The sequence below is a fragment of the Echiichthys vipera genome (genome assembly GCF_963691815.1).
Source record: "Echiichthys vipera genome assembly, chromosome: 17".
NCBI lineage: Eukaryota > Metazoa > Chordata > Actinopteri > Perciformes > Trachinidae > Echiichthys > Echiichthys vipera.
Genome location: NC_139842.1, coordinates 1,311,029 through 1,326,050, shown reverse-complemented (window position 1 = coordinate 1,326,050; position 15,022 = coordinate 1,311,029). Strand labels below are relative to the sequence as shown.

General features: G+C 47.5%; 1 protein-coding gene across 1 annotated transcript; it reads left to right on the top strand.

Moving 5' to 3' along the window:
- The first annotated feature begins 946 nt into the window (after window positions 1-946).
- mfsd11 (major facilitator superfamily domain containing 11) lies at window positions 947-10,832 on the top strand. The gene is made up of 14 exons (XM_083931052.1): window positions 947-1,135; window positions 2,778-2,925; window positions 3,152-3,207; window positions 3,776-3,883; window positions 3,963-4,042; window positions 4,904-5,000; window positions 6,022-6,080; window positions 6,157-6,328; window positions 6,487-6,530; window positions 6,613-6,678; window positions 6,795-6,920; window positions 7,206-7,380; window positions 7,572-7,707; window positions 7,855-10,832. The coding sequence occupies exons 2-14, from the start codon at window positions 2,830-2,832 to the stop codon at window positions 8,017-8,019; spliced, it is 1,380 nt and encodes a 459-aa protein (XP_083787178.1). The 5' UTR covers window positions 947-1,135; window positions 2,778-2,829; the 3' UTR covers window positions 8,020-10,832.
- The last annotated feature ends 4,190 nt before the right edge of the window (window positions 10,833-15,022 follow it).

Sequence of the window (15,022 nt, the reverse complement as noted above, 5' to 3'; positions counted from 1 at the left end):
AATTATAAAATAAAATTAATAATGAAAATTTATAAAACAACCGGAAGTTGTATTTTTTATTTATTAATATAATTTAATTCATCTTTTTATCTCAGTGACTTCTAAATTAAGAGTTGTTTACTGTAGTTATGGTTTAAATATATATATATATATATATATATTCATGAATCATCTTCTATAAAAAAAAAAGTAACCGGAAGTTGTATTTATTTTATTAATTTTATATCATTTACCTTATCGTTGTTATCTCATTGTCTTCTTAATAAAGAGTTGTTTATTGTCGTTATGGTTTATATATATATTAATGAAATATCTTCTATAAAATAAAAATAGAAAATATATAAATAAAGTAACCGGAAGTTTATTTATTTTATTGATTTATTATAATTAACTCATCTTTCTTGTCTCTTAGTACCTTCTTAATTAAGAGTTGTTTACTGTAGTTATGTTTTATATATATTCATGAATCATCTTCTCAAAATAAAAATAGAAAATATATAAATAAAGTAACCGGAAGTTGCATTGATTTGATTAATTTTATATAATTTAACTCGTCTTTCTTATAGCTTAGTACCTTCTTAATTAAGAGTTGTTTACTGTAGTCATGGTTTGTATATATATATATATATATATATATATATATATATATTTACGAATCATCTGAAAAATAAAAAAATATATATATAAATAAAGTAACCGGAAGTTGTATTTATTTTATAAATTTTAGATAATTTACTTTATCGTTCATATCGTCTATCGTCTTATCTATCGTTCAGTACCTTCTTAATAAAGAGTTGTTTACTCTCGTTATGGTTTATATATATAAATGAATCATCTTCTTTAAAATAAAAATAGAAAATAAATAAATAAAGGAACCGGAAGTAGATCCGTCAGCTGACCCGCTCACATGACCGCTCCGCTGAGTTTGGGACGTTTTCACCGGTGAAACTGAAGCAAACGACCCGTTTTTACACGAAGGCAGCGTCACGGTGGATTAGTGACGGAGGAGAGGAGTAAATAAAGAGAAATGAGACTTTAATAAAGAGTTAAAGTTAATAAAAATGAGGTTAAAGAGAGTTTGAGAGGAGCAGCCGCGCGGGACACAAACAAACAAACAGCAGCAGCTTCGGTGTCGGTGAGTTCCTTTATTCTATTATTATTTCTGTTAAAGTTTATTTTTGTGTCAGAGTTAAAGTGAATTATGTCAGTTTAACAGTTCACACACATTAACTCACCTCTGCCTCTGTGACTGTGACTGTCTTTACTCTTTACTCTTAAAGACTCAACCTCATTTAAAAAGCTCTCACTTTACAACTTATTTGCTTATTTTCAGACATAAAAACACACGTTTAGTGTCTTTTTAATCCAAACCACCCACTTTATAATTCACATACATTTCATTCATCAACAGCACTTCTTTTTAAGCCTTTAATTTAACTTATTTTGTGTTTTTATGAGCTGTTTTTTCACCAATGTGGAAAAAACCTCATGTATGAAACTTTCTGTAATGATTTCTTTCTTTTTTCTCAAAATAATAACTTTATATTATATCTCTTATCTGTGCGTCTGCTCTGCTCTGCTCTGCGTGGTGACACACACAGACACACACAGACACACACAGACACACTGCATGCTGTGGTGACACACACACACACACAGACACACTGCGTGTTGTGGTGACACACACAGACACACACAGACACACACACAGACACTCTGCGTGCTGTGGTGACACACACAGACACACACAGACACGCACAGACACACTGCGTGCTGTGGTGACACACACAGACACACACAGACACACTGCGTGCTGTGGTGACACACACAGACACACACAGACACGCACAGACACACTGCGTGCTGTGGTGACACACACAGACACACACATACACACACAGACACACTGGGTGCTGTGGTGACACACAGACACACACAGACACACACAATCACTCAGCGTGCTGTGGTGACACACACAGACACACACAGACACACACAGACACACACGGACACACTGCGTGCTGTGGTGACACACACAGACAGACACACACAGACACACACAGACACACTGCGTGCTGTGGTGACACACACAGACAGACACACACAGACACACACAGACACACTGCGTGTTGTGGTGACACACACACACACACACACACAGACACACACACACACAGACACACACACACACACGGACACACTGCGTGCTGTGGTGACACACAGACACACACACACACACACGGACACACACGGACACACACAGACACACACACACACACACACACACAGACACACTGCGTGCTGTGGTGACACACACAGACACACACACACGGACACACTGCGTGCTGTGGTGTGATGATGAATGATGTTCTCTAAATTGATGCAGTTTCGTCACGTGTGTTCACTGCGGTGCGTGTTTTGCAGATTTCTCTGGCTGTAACTTTGTAACTTTGTCATTTTAATCTCATTTCTTCTATTTTCTATATTCTGTTCTGTTTTAACGTCTGTCTCCAGGGACCACAGATGAAAAACAGCCTCATTCACAGTAAAGTTATTAATGTGCACCGTCCCTGTTAAACTTAAACTAACATGAGACAAAGTCATAAAGCAGCACGGCTGGAAAAGCTTGAGTTTGACTCTGGAGAAGCTGCAGCAAGACACTTAAACGAAGTCTGGTTCAAACACGAGTTCCTTTCCCTGTTTGTTCCAGCGACTGCTTCAGTGCTTCAGTGCTTCACTGCTTCAGTGCTTCCTCACGTCTGCTCTTCTATTCTCAGAGCATTGTTCATTTCCTCGGAGTCACACGTTCCTCCCAGAGTTCCCTGCACGATGGGTCCGGAGGGGAAGAGGCTGCTGAACATCGTGATCCTGGGCTTCGGCTTCATGTTCATGTTCACTGCGTTCCAAACGTGCGGGAACATCGAGGTGGGTGGGCTCTACACGCACACACAGGCACACGCACACACGCACACACACACACACACACACACACACACACACACACACACACACACACACACACACACACACACACACACACACACACACACACACACACACACACACACACACACACACACACACACACACACACACACATCCGTAACTCCAGAAAAGACGCTAAACTCTCCTCATGTCTTCATCTTCACAGCAAACTGTCATCAAGAGCTTCAACAACACCGAGTTCCACGGCAGCGGCTACACCAGGTCGGCTCCTTTCACCTGAACTGAGAGAGAGAGCGCCCTCCCACTGTGCCTCCGTCCCGTGCCCCGTGCTTTAGGGTCCTTGTCCCCCCCTCCAGGCCCGTTTGTCCTCACACTACCTGGGCCTCGGAGAATGCTTCTTGCTGCCTATACGTCATCACGCCGTAACACGTCACACGCATTGATGACGTCATGGCGATGCGTGGCTTTGTTTCCAGATCTTTCCGTAGACCTCGGAGTTTTTGTGCGTCTTGTCGACTGTTTTTGAATCCTGCTTGTACACGTGCGCACGCTCGTGCTCGTACACGTGCAAATGTGCTTTACTAAAGCCCACCTCTCCCAAACGGGCCGTGGACGGCAAGCGTGCCGCTCCTAGACGTGGTACGGTTGCACTCACACTGGTCAAAGGAACCAGACTTTAGCCGTGACACGTGCTGGGGCACGGTACAGAGGCACAGTGGGAGTGCGCCCTCAGGCGGCCCCGCTGCAGTGGAAACACATAACCATGATTCCTTTAAGTTGTTTCTCTTTAACGTTGCTCCCTAACGCTGTAAACGTGCGTCCCGTGCAGCATGGCCATCATCTACGGCGTCTTCTCTGCGTCCAACCTCATCGCCCCCTCGGTGGTGACGCTCGTCGGGCCGCAGCTCTCCATGTTCTTCAGCGGGCTCCTGTACAGGTAATGTCCGCTGCGCCCGCCGCCGCCTTCTCACGCAGCACCAGCCTTCGAACGTGTCCTCATGTGTTTTTCTGTGCAGCGGCTACATCGCCATGTTCATCTACCCGTACACCTGGAGCTTCTACACGGCGTCCGTGCTGGTGGGCGTCGCCGCAGCAGGTAAAGAGACGCCGCCCTCTGTCTGCAGGGGCTCTTCATCATCATCCTCATCATCCTCATCGTGTGTGTGTGTGTGTGTGTGTGTGTGTGTGTGTGTGTGTGTGTGTGTGTGTGTGTGTGTGTGTGTGTGTGTGTGTGTGTGTGTGTGTGTGTGTGTGTGTGTGTGTGTGTGTGTGTGTGTGTGTGTGTGTGTGTGTGTGTGTGTGTGTGTGTGTGTGTGTGTGTGTGTGTGTGTGTGTGTGTGTGTGTGTGTGTGTGTGTGTGTGTGTGTGTGTGTGTGTGTCCTCTCTCTCTCTATGTGTGTGTGTGTCCCCTCTCTCTCTCTCTCTCTGTGTGTGTGTGTCCCCTCTCTCTCTCTCTCTCTCTGTGTGTGTGTGTGTGTGTGTGTGTGTGTGTGTGTGTGTGTGTGTGTGTGTGTGTGTGTGTGTGTGTGTGTGTGTGTGTGTGTGTGTGTGTGTGTGTGTGTGTGTGTGTGTGTGTGTGTGTGTGTGTGTGTGTGTGTGTGTGTGTGTGTGTGTGTGTGTGTGTGTGTGTGTGTGTGTGTGTGTGTGTGTGTGTGTGTGTGTGTGTGTGTGTGTGTGTCCTCTCTCTCTCTATGTGTGTGTGTGTCCCCTCTCTCTCTCTCTCTCTGTGTGTGTGTGTGTGTGTGTGTGTGTGTGTGTGTGTGTGTGTGTGTGTGTGTGTGTGTGTGTGTGTGTGTGTGTGTGTGTGTGTGTGTGTGTGTGTGTGTGTGTGTGTGTGTGTGTGTGTGTGTGTGTGTGTGTGTGTGTGTGTGTGTGTGTGTGTGTGTGTGTGTGTGTGTGTGTGTGTGTGTGTGTGTGTGTGTGTGTCTCCTCTCTCTCTATGTGTGTGTGTGTGTAGTGCTGTGGACGGCTCAGGGGAACGTGCTCGCCATCAACTCCTCTGACGTGACCATCGGCAGGAACAGCGGCATCTTCTGGGCGCTGCTGCAGTGCAGGTGAAACATTCACGTTTATATTTCTACACCAAACAAATGAAATAAAATAACAAATAAAGACGATAAGTACCGACATCTCAGAGTTCGTTAAGGTGCTGGGAAATGAAACGTGAACGTGTGTTTTTCAGGGCGCACTCCCACTGTGCCTCCGTCCCGTGCCCCGTGCTTTAGGGTCCTTGTCCCCCCCTCCAGGCCCGTTTGTACTCACACTACCTGGGCCTCGGAGAATGCTTCTTGCTGCCTATACGTCATCACGCCGTAACACGTCACACGCATTGATGACGTCATGGCGATGCGTGGCTTTGTTTCCAGATCTTTCCGTAGACCTCGGAGTTTTTGTGCGTCTTGTCGACTGTTTTTGAATCTTTTCATCGACCAAATCTGCAGTAAACACTCCACCTCCGCATCACACCAACGTGAACCTTTCACCGCCATTGTTTGAAATGTCCGCGCATGGTCCCTCCTTCTTTTTTCTACGTCCCAACAGGCGCACAGGAAATGACCTCAGAGCCGCCGTAGGCCTCGTGCTCGTACACGTGCGCACGCTCGTGCTCGTACACGTGCAAACGTGCTTTACTAAAGCCCACCTCTCCCAAACGGGCCGTGGACGGCAAGCGTGCCGCTCCTAGACGTGGTGTTTTGCCTGTTCCTGAATCTGCAAACATCTCTCTGTGGGGCGGCCGCAACTGGCTGCGAACCTGAGGGTCGCCGTTTCGAGTCCCTGTGTGGACCATGTATGGACCATGAATGGAGCGTGGACTGGTGGCTGGAGAGGTGCCAGGTCATCTCCTGGGCACTGCTGAGGTGCTGTTGAGCAAGGCACCAAACCCCCAACTGCTCGGGGCACCAGTCACTGGCAGCCCCCTCGCTCTGACATCTCTCCATTAGTTGCATGTATATAGGTCCTGTGTGTGCATGTGTGTGTGTGTGCGTGCGTGCATGTGTGTGTGTGTGTAACCTGTATAATAAAGTTAATTCTCCTCCTTCTTCTCCTTCTCCTCGCCCTCTCGTCTCTCTGCAGCTTGTTCTTTGGGAACCTCTACATCTACTGCGCCTGGCACGGACACGTCCACATCACAGGTGGGAGGCAAACGTGTTTCAGGTGTTTCTGTTTGTGCTTCGTTCACGTCTCACCCGCTCGTGCCGTGTGCCTCAGACAAGGACCGGCAGACGGTGTTCATCTCCCTCACGGTCATCAGTCTGGTCGGGTGCTTCCTCTTCTTCCTGATCCGGAAGCCCGACCCCGACCCGGCTCCCGTGTCCGACGTGTCCGACGCGTCCGAGTCGCTGCTGCAGGCCGAGTCCACGGAGAGCGGCTCCACGGCCAGGTGAGGACGGGGAACGGGTGGTGGGAAATGACGTCAAAGTGTCCTGAGAACAAATGTTTTTAATGTGGCGCCGTCGCCACGACAACCGAGTCCAGTTTGAGGGAGGAGTGTGAAACGCTGTGAAAGGTCTTAATGTCTCTTGTTCGTCCTCTCTGCAGCTCGATGCACCCGGGACTCTGCTCCCAGGCTCTGGATGCTTTTGGTAAGTTTTTTTAAAATAAAATAATAACCTCCGCTGCACCGTCTGACCCCACGCGTGTTAACGGGCGCCGTCTTCTCCGCAGTGAAGGCGTGTAAAATGTTCGGCACCAAAGAGATGCTGCTGCTGAGCACCTCCATCGGATACACAGGTGGGTCACTTACTTACTCATGGAGTCATTTATTTTTTTATCTATTTTTATTTCTTAATTATTTATTGGAGTCATTTAATTTTCTATTATTTAAAATGAACGTTGCTCGCCCTCAGGCCTGGAGCTCACCTTCTACAGCGGCGTGTACGGGACATGCATCGGAGCCATGACGCGCTTCGGCCAAGACGCCAAGAGTCTGATCGGCATCTCCGGCATCTGCATCGGCGTCGGCGAGATTCTAGGTGAGTCCTCCTCCTTTCTTTCACAAGAGGAAGTGATGTCACACCTCTGGGTCCACTTGCCGTACCTTTACACCCCAGCAGCATCCGGAGTTTTCAGCACGACGGAAATCTCATTTCTGAGAAAACAAATCTCAAATTGGTCGTGTCTCCATGGTAACCCTGGAGTTCATCAAGTGCAGAGAGAGCGTGTAAAGTCAGGAGGCAGCAGGTGACGCTCTCCTCCCTCCCTCTCCTCCCTCTCCTCCCTCTCCTCCCTCTCCTCCCTCTCTCTGCTCCTCGCTGCAGGAGGCGGCGTGTTCGGGATGCTCAACACGAGGCACCGCTTTGGGAGGAACCCCGTGGTGCTGCTGGGGCTCATCACTCACTACGTGGCCTTCTACCTCATCTTCCTCAACATCGCCAGCGACGCTCCCCTGGCCCCGGAGTCCGGCACGGACCTGCGCTCCTACATCAGCCCCAGGTACGACGACCCCGGAGAGGAAGTTCAGTTCCTCTTCAGGTCACAAGTCACACTTTTATTATTTCTGTTATATTCCAGTCAAACTCTCTAACGCCACTGTAACGTGCCTGTAACGCGTCTTTAACGTGTAACGCCTCTGTAACGTGCCTGTAACGTGTGTGTAACGTGCCTGTAACGTGTCTGTGTCTCAGCGTCGGCGTGGCGTTGCTCTGCAGCTTCCTGCTCGGCCTGGGCGACAGCTGCTTCAACACTCAGCTCCTCAGCATCATCGGCTTCACGTTCCGAGACAACAGCGCCCCGGCCTTCGCCGTCTTCAAGTTCATCCAGGTGAGTTTCGTGTGTGTGACCCGTGTGTGTGACCCGTGTGTGTGACCCGTGTGTGTGTGTGTTTGCAGCTGCAGATGAAACTGTGACGTGTGTGTGTGTGTTTGCTGTTTGCTGGACTCTGACAGATGAAACCTGTTGTGTTTTCAGTCCATCACGGCCGCCCTCGCCTTCTTCTACAGCAACTACCTGCTGCTGCACTGGCAGCTGCTCATCCTGGTCCTGACGGGCTTCCTGGGCACCGTCACCTTCTTCCTGGCCGAGTGGAAGGCCGAGTCCAAACGGAGAGAAACTACGGACTACGACAGCATCTGACCGGAGGAGCGAGGGCGCTGATGACCGCGCGGCGCCCTCTGACGCACACGGACGCTGTGGTACGTTTACGCTTGAACCAAAACACGAATCTGTGGCGACACGGACGGAGCTGAGGAGGAGCAGGGAGCGCCTCGGACCCGCCTCGTCACGGTTCACTCTTCTTTGTGCACATAAATATGAAATCAATCTGAGCGAATGACGGGAAATCTACTTTAACCAGGAGCAGGAAGGACGCAGGTGTGTCCGTCACGTCTGAAGCACTTTTAAAGGCACCGTGTGTTTGAATCCGCCGCAGGTTTAAACGCAGAAACGTCGTCCGCGGATGTTTGAGACTTTCCTTCTGATCAACAACCTCTCATGAAAAGACCAAAACCAAGTGAAGTCCGTCCTCAGGAGGGTCGCGGCGTGCGTCGCAGCGTGTGTCGCAGCGTGCGTCGCAGCGTGCGTCGCAGCACATGCACATGTCACCCCTGGAGTCAGAAAACGCCGCCATGGACACGATCTCCTTTAGGGCGTCCTCCCACTGTGCCTCCGTCCCGTGCCCCGTGCTTTAGGGTCCTTGTCCCCCCTCCAGGCCCGTTTGTACTCACACTACCTGGGCCTCGGAGAATGCTTCTTGCTGCCTATACGTCATCACGCCGTAACACGTCACACGCATTGATGACGTCATGGCGATGCGTGGCTTTGTTTCCAGATCTTTCCGTAGACCTCGGAGTTTTTGTGCGTCTTGTCGACTGTTTTTGAATCTTTTCATCGACCAAATCTGCAGTAAACACTCCACCTCCGCATCACACCAACGTGAACCTTTCACCGCCATTGTTTGAAATGTCCGCGCATGGTCCCTCCTTCTTTTTTCTACGTCCCAACAGGCGCACAGGAAATGACCTCAGAACCGCCGTAGGCCTCGTGCACGTGCGCACGCTCGTGCTCGTACACGTGCAAACGTGCTTTACTAAAGCCCACCTCTCCCAAACGGGCCGTGGACGGCAAGCGTGCCGCTCCTAGACGTGGTACGGTTGCTCTCACACTGGTCAAAGGAACCAGACTTTAGCCGTGGAACGTGCTGGGGCACGGGACGGAGGAACAGTGGGAGTGCGCCCTTAGTTTCTTGCGACGTCACACACACAGATTCAGCTTTGATCTCAAGGAAAGTCTCCTCCTGTTATAACGTCGATCTTCGTCACGTGCGACCGCCTGAACGTCCACCTGCGTCTGGCGTCTTTAAAGCGACACTTGAGGCGTTTGCAGCGGCGTCCTGACGTTCTTCAGCTCGACGGCGTCTAAAAATGTCTCAAACGTCCGTTTTTAAAGACGCCAAACTGTGAACTGAGCAGTTAAAGGGAAACAAACTGAACTTTTATGTTTTTATGTGTGAAACTTTCACCTTCGTTCTTCTTCGTCGTGCTGATTTTTTTGCTGACTCACCGAGTGCTCTGTAATCAGATCCTGCTGACTCGTGGAAACCTCTGAATGACTGCGGTTAAAACACAGTTTAATGCACGGTCAGCGTTTTATTTTATTAGTTAAACATGAGAGAAAACCCTGAAACATGCAGATCCTCGTGAAACCCCCGGTGATTATTTTAAAGGTGTTTCAGAGCCGTGTTGTGATGATTTTGACGTCGGTCAAAAATAATCTGGTGGATGTTTTTGCTGAATCGTGCTCGAGTGGAAGTTCTGAGCGGTGACGAGCTCAGGATGACGGATTCAAATCAACATTTAGGAGAAAAAATCACAAATTTATGGGAAAAAAACTTTTACGCTGACCTTTAGGATGACCTTCACCTCTACGAAGACCCTGAAGAAGACTTTAACGCTGACCTCTACGATGACCTTCACCTTAACGCTGAGGTTTACAATGACCTTCACCTTAATGTTGACCTTAAGGATGACCTTTACTTTAACGCTGACCTCTACAATGACTTTAATAATGACCTTCGCCTTTATGGTGACCTCTACAATGACCTTCACATTTACAAAGACTTTAACAATGACCTCTACGATGACCTTCACCTCTACGATGACCTTCACTTTAACGTTGACCTCTATGATGACTAATGATGACCTCCACCTTTACGCTGACCTCAACGATGAGGTTTAAGGTGACCTTCACATTTACAAAGACTTTAACGATGACCTCTACGATGACCTTCACCTTTACGCTGACCTTTACAATGACCTCTACGATGATCTTCACCTTAACTAAGACCTCTACGCTGACCTTCGTCTTTATGCTGACCTCTATGATGAGGTTTACGATGACCTTCACATTTACAAAGACTTAAACGATGACCTCTACGCTGACCTTCACCTTCACGAAGACCCTAACGATGTCCTTTGCGATGAGGTTTATGGCGACTTTCACGTTTACGCTGAGGTTAACACCGACCTTTACGCTGACCTCTACGATGACCTTCACCTTTACACTGACCTTTACACTGACCTCTACGATGACCTTCACCTTAACTAAGACCTCTACGATGACCTTCACCTTAGCGCGGACCTTGACGGCCTCTCAGAGCTGCTGGCGCGGCCGTCGACTCTCTTCATTTCTTTTCTTTATGTTTGTAAACTGACGTGATGCCAAACAGCACAGCGCTGAAAACAGACGTGAACGCGTTTACGCAGATTTCTGTCGTGTTGCTGCGGGAAAAGCCAACACGCCGACCTTCTTAGACGCTGAAGGTCATGAGCGCACTAGTTAATGAAACACTAGAAGTCTGTTTCGTGTTGTAACGGATGAACTCGAGCTGGAGGAACTTAAGGGACGACGTGTGCGATGGTTTTATACTTGAATGTACTGAGAATTAAGAATTGCACCCAAACTTTCACTTTGCTTCTTTTTATTACCAATAAAATGTTATTTTCAACTCGTGCTGTAAAACCAAATCATTTCTCCTGGAACATGAGGAGAGTCGTGTTTAACGAGGATGAACTGGAGTTAAACTCATATTTAAATTCACTCTTTTCTGCAGAACATCAGGACGTTTGTGTGACGCCACTTTAACAAATGTCACTAAAGCACACACAAATAAAACACAGAGAGACAGGAAGTGAATGATGACGTGCTGACGTATCAAACAGTAAAAAAACTTTATAAACTTTATAATGTTTAATAATTGAATAATTTGTATTTAAATAGAATATAGAAAATAAAATGATATATATTTTTGTGAATATTAACATTAGTTATTTCTTTAACTTAGTAATGAATTATTTTTATTTAAATAGAATCTAGAAAATAAAATAAAATACAGATAAAAAGACATAATAAAGTGCGGGGATAAATAATACATAATATAAATGTTTGTAAATAATATGAACATTAATCTAATTTGTTTTCTTTAACTTAGTAAGAATAATGTGTATTTAAATAGAAAATAAAATAATATATATTTTTGTGAATAATATGAACATTAATCCGATTTTTTTCTCTGACTTAGTTTAACTTAGTAAGGAATTATTTATATTTAAATAGAATATAAAATAAAAATGTGAAAATATAAACAGTGACAGTTTTATTACTTTTGTCTATGTTTATAATTTTAAGATACTTTCTATAGTTTTGAATATAGTTTATATTATTATTTTTATTATTATTATTATTATATTTTTTATTTCACATTAGAAAGGATTGAACTTTTGTTTCTTTGCATTTTAAATTTCCATATAAATGTCGTGTTCCGTGAACGCACCACGGTCGCCGCTCGTTGCCTAGTAACCGGTAACGCTGAGAGGAGACCAACGTGGGAATCCGTGACGTCAAGCGAGAATCAACGCTAAATACTGCATCCGGTCACACCTTCAAAATAAAAGCCTCTCTGTCGTTAATATTCCTCAACAGGCCGTTTTCCAGTTTCCTTTGTATTCTGATCATAACCTCGTTTATCAGGGTTCCTCCGGGAGCTCGAAATCCTTAAAAACACTTTTTAAGGTTTAAAAAGTGCTTTGGTTTAAAATAAAGTCCTTAAAATAGAGTTTACATGGGACGGCTTAAATGATATAAACCAGAGAAAAGAAGATCTTCATGTTCGCGCGTCTGAAAACTGCATTTTCTGACATTTCTGCGTCTGTAGAAATAATTCCTTCTGTAGAAAGTTTTTAAACAACATCCTGTTGTTGTTTGAAGGACAATAACATCAAATTTAATGTGATTAACGTGTCATTTTTACCTGATTTGATCAGTTTGTTTACTTAACATTTTTATTATTGTTTGAGTTATACTGTTTTTAACAATTTTAAAAAAATGTAATAAATATAATTATTTGTATTATAACTTCTTACAGTTTTAACAGAGGATATTATTATAATTATAGTTTAATTATAATAAGTTATAATTAAATATAATTATTAGTATTATAACTTCTTAGAGTTTTAACAGAGGTTATTATAATTATAGTATAATTATTATAATTATTATTTGTATTCTAACCTCTTAGAGTTTTACCAAAACTGTTATTATCATTAAAGTATAATTATTATAATCATTAATGTTTTAACCTCTTTGGTTTTACTTTGAAGGGTAATTGGCCGTGTTTCCGGTAAGCGCGTCATGTTTGACGCAGGCGCGGTTGCTGTTTTCTCTTGAACGTTATGAACGTTACCTTCTGACCCAGACACCGGGACCCCCGTCACCGGTGAGATGCGACCGGAACCGGTTAGAAACTGTAGAGAAAGTCGCGCGCGGTGACTTTTAAACTTTATTTTTTAAACTTTACCTCGTGAGTGTTCAGTGTTAGTCGTCACGAGCGGAGTTAGTTGGTTAAAACACCGTTAAATACGCGCGCTAACGTTAGCTCAACTTTACCTTAATAACGGTTACCCTGGCAACACGAACAAAGATGGAGGAGAACATCAGCCTGTTTGACCTGTTGAATCTGGCCATCGGGACTCCCCAGAGAGGAGCCGTCAACTTCAGCGCCCTGCACGCCCTGCTGCTGTCCCTGCTCCGGCAGATGGACATCCGGGACATGAAGACCCGGTGGAGGGACACTCCTCCCGGGACTCTGGTGGTGGTGGGTGCCCCCGCTCCGGAGCTGGACCCCCGCACAGAGGAGGAGCAGCGGGAGGTCGAGCCCGGTGCCGAGCCGCAGTCAGCCGCCTCCTCCTCCCCATCATCATCATCCCCGACCCCCGCCTCCTCCTCCGGGCCCGCGGCGGACGACCAGTGGAGGCTCCGGTCCCGCATCCAGAGCTGCGAGGACGGCGTGTCCAAGGTGAGAGCACCCCGCCTCATTCAACCAGTTACCCCCACACATTAGTGTCCCGTCCCCGGGTTTCAGTGTCCTGTCCCCGGGTTTCAGTGACCTGTCCCCGGTTTTCAGTGACCTGTCCCCGGTTTTCAGTGACGTGTCCCCGGTTTTCAGTGACGTGTCCCCGGGTTTCAGTGACCTGTCCCCGGTTTTCAGTGACGTGTCCCCGGTTTCAGTGACGTGTCTCGGTTTTCAGTGACGTGTCCCCGGTTTTCAGTGACGTGTCCCCGGTTTCAGTGACCTGTCCCCGGTTTTCAGTGACGTGTCTCCGGTTTTCAGTGACGTGTCCCCGGTTTCAGTGACGTGTCCCCGGTTTTCAGTGACGTGTCCCCGGTTTTTAGTGACCTGTCCCCGGTGTTCAGTGACGTGTCTCGGTTTTCAGTGACGTGTCCCCGGTTTTCAGTGACGTGTCCCCGGTTTTCAGTGACCTGTCCCCGGTGTTCAGTGACGTGTCTCGGTTTTCAGTGACGTGTCCCCGGTTTTCAGGGACCTGTCCCCGGTGTTCAGTGACGTGTCTCGGTTTTCAGTGACGTGTCCCCGGTTTTCAGGGACCTGTCCCCGGTTTTCAGTGTCCTGTCCCCGGTTTTCAGTGACGTGTCCCCGGTTTTCAGTGACCTGTCCCCGGTTTTCAGTGACCTGTCCCTCGTTTTCAGTGACCTGTCCCCGGTTTTCAGTGACCTGTCCCCGGTTTTCAGTGACCTGTCCCTCGTTTTCAGTGACGTGTCTCCGGTTTTCAGTGACGTGTCCCCGGTTTTCAGTGACGTGTCCCCGGTTTCAGTGACGTGTCCCCGGGTTTCAGTGACGTGTCCCCGGTTTTCAGTGACCTGTCCCCAGTTTTCAGTGACCTGTCCCCGGTTTTCAGTGACCTGTCCCCGGTTTTCAGTGACGTGTCCCCGGTTTTCAGTGACCTGTCCCCGGTTTTCAGTGACCTGTCCCCGGTTTTCAGTGACGTGTCCCCAGTTTTCAGTGACGTGTCTCCGGTTTTCAGTGACCTGTCCCCAGTTTTCAGTGACGTGTCCCCGGTTTTCAGTGACGTGTCCCCGGTTTTCAGTGACGTGTCCCCGGTTTCAGTGACGTGTCCCCAGTTTTCAGTGACATGTCCCCGGTTTTCAGTGACGTGTCCCTCGTTTTCAGTGACGTGTCCCCGGTTTTCAGTGACGTGTCCCCGGTTTTCAGTGACCTGTCCCCGGTTTTCAGTGTCCTGTCCCCGGTTTTCAGTGACCTGTCCCTCGTTTTCAGTGACGTGTCCCCGGTTTTCAGTGACCTGTCCCTCGTTTTCAGTGACGTGTCCCCGGTTTTCAGTGACCTGTCCCCGGTTTTCAGTGACGTGTCCCCGGTTTCAGTGACGTGTCCCCGGTTTTCAGTGACCTGTCCCCGGTTTTCAGTGACGTGTCCCTCGTTTTCAGTGACGTGTCCCCGGTTTTCAGTGACGTGTCCCCGGTTTCAGTGACGTGTCCCCAGTTTTCAGTGACATGTCCCCGGTTTTCAGTGACGTGTCCCTCGTTTTCAGTCACGTGTCCCCGGTTTTCAGTGACGTGTCCCCGGTTTTCAGTGACCTGTCCCCGGTTTTCAGTGACGTGTCCCCGGTTTCAGTGACGTGTCCCCGGTTTTCAGTGACGTGTCCCCTGTTTTCAGTGACGTGTCCCCGGTTTTCAGTGACCTGTCCCCGGTTTTCAGTGACGTCTCCCCTGTTTTCAGTGACCTGTCCCCGGTTTTCAGTGACCTGTCCCCTGTTTTCAGTGACGTCTCCCC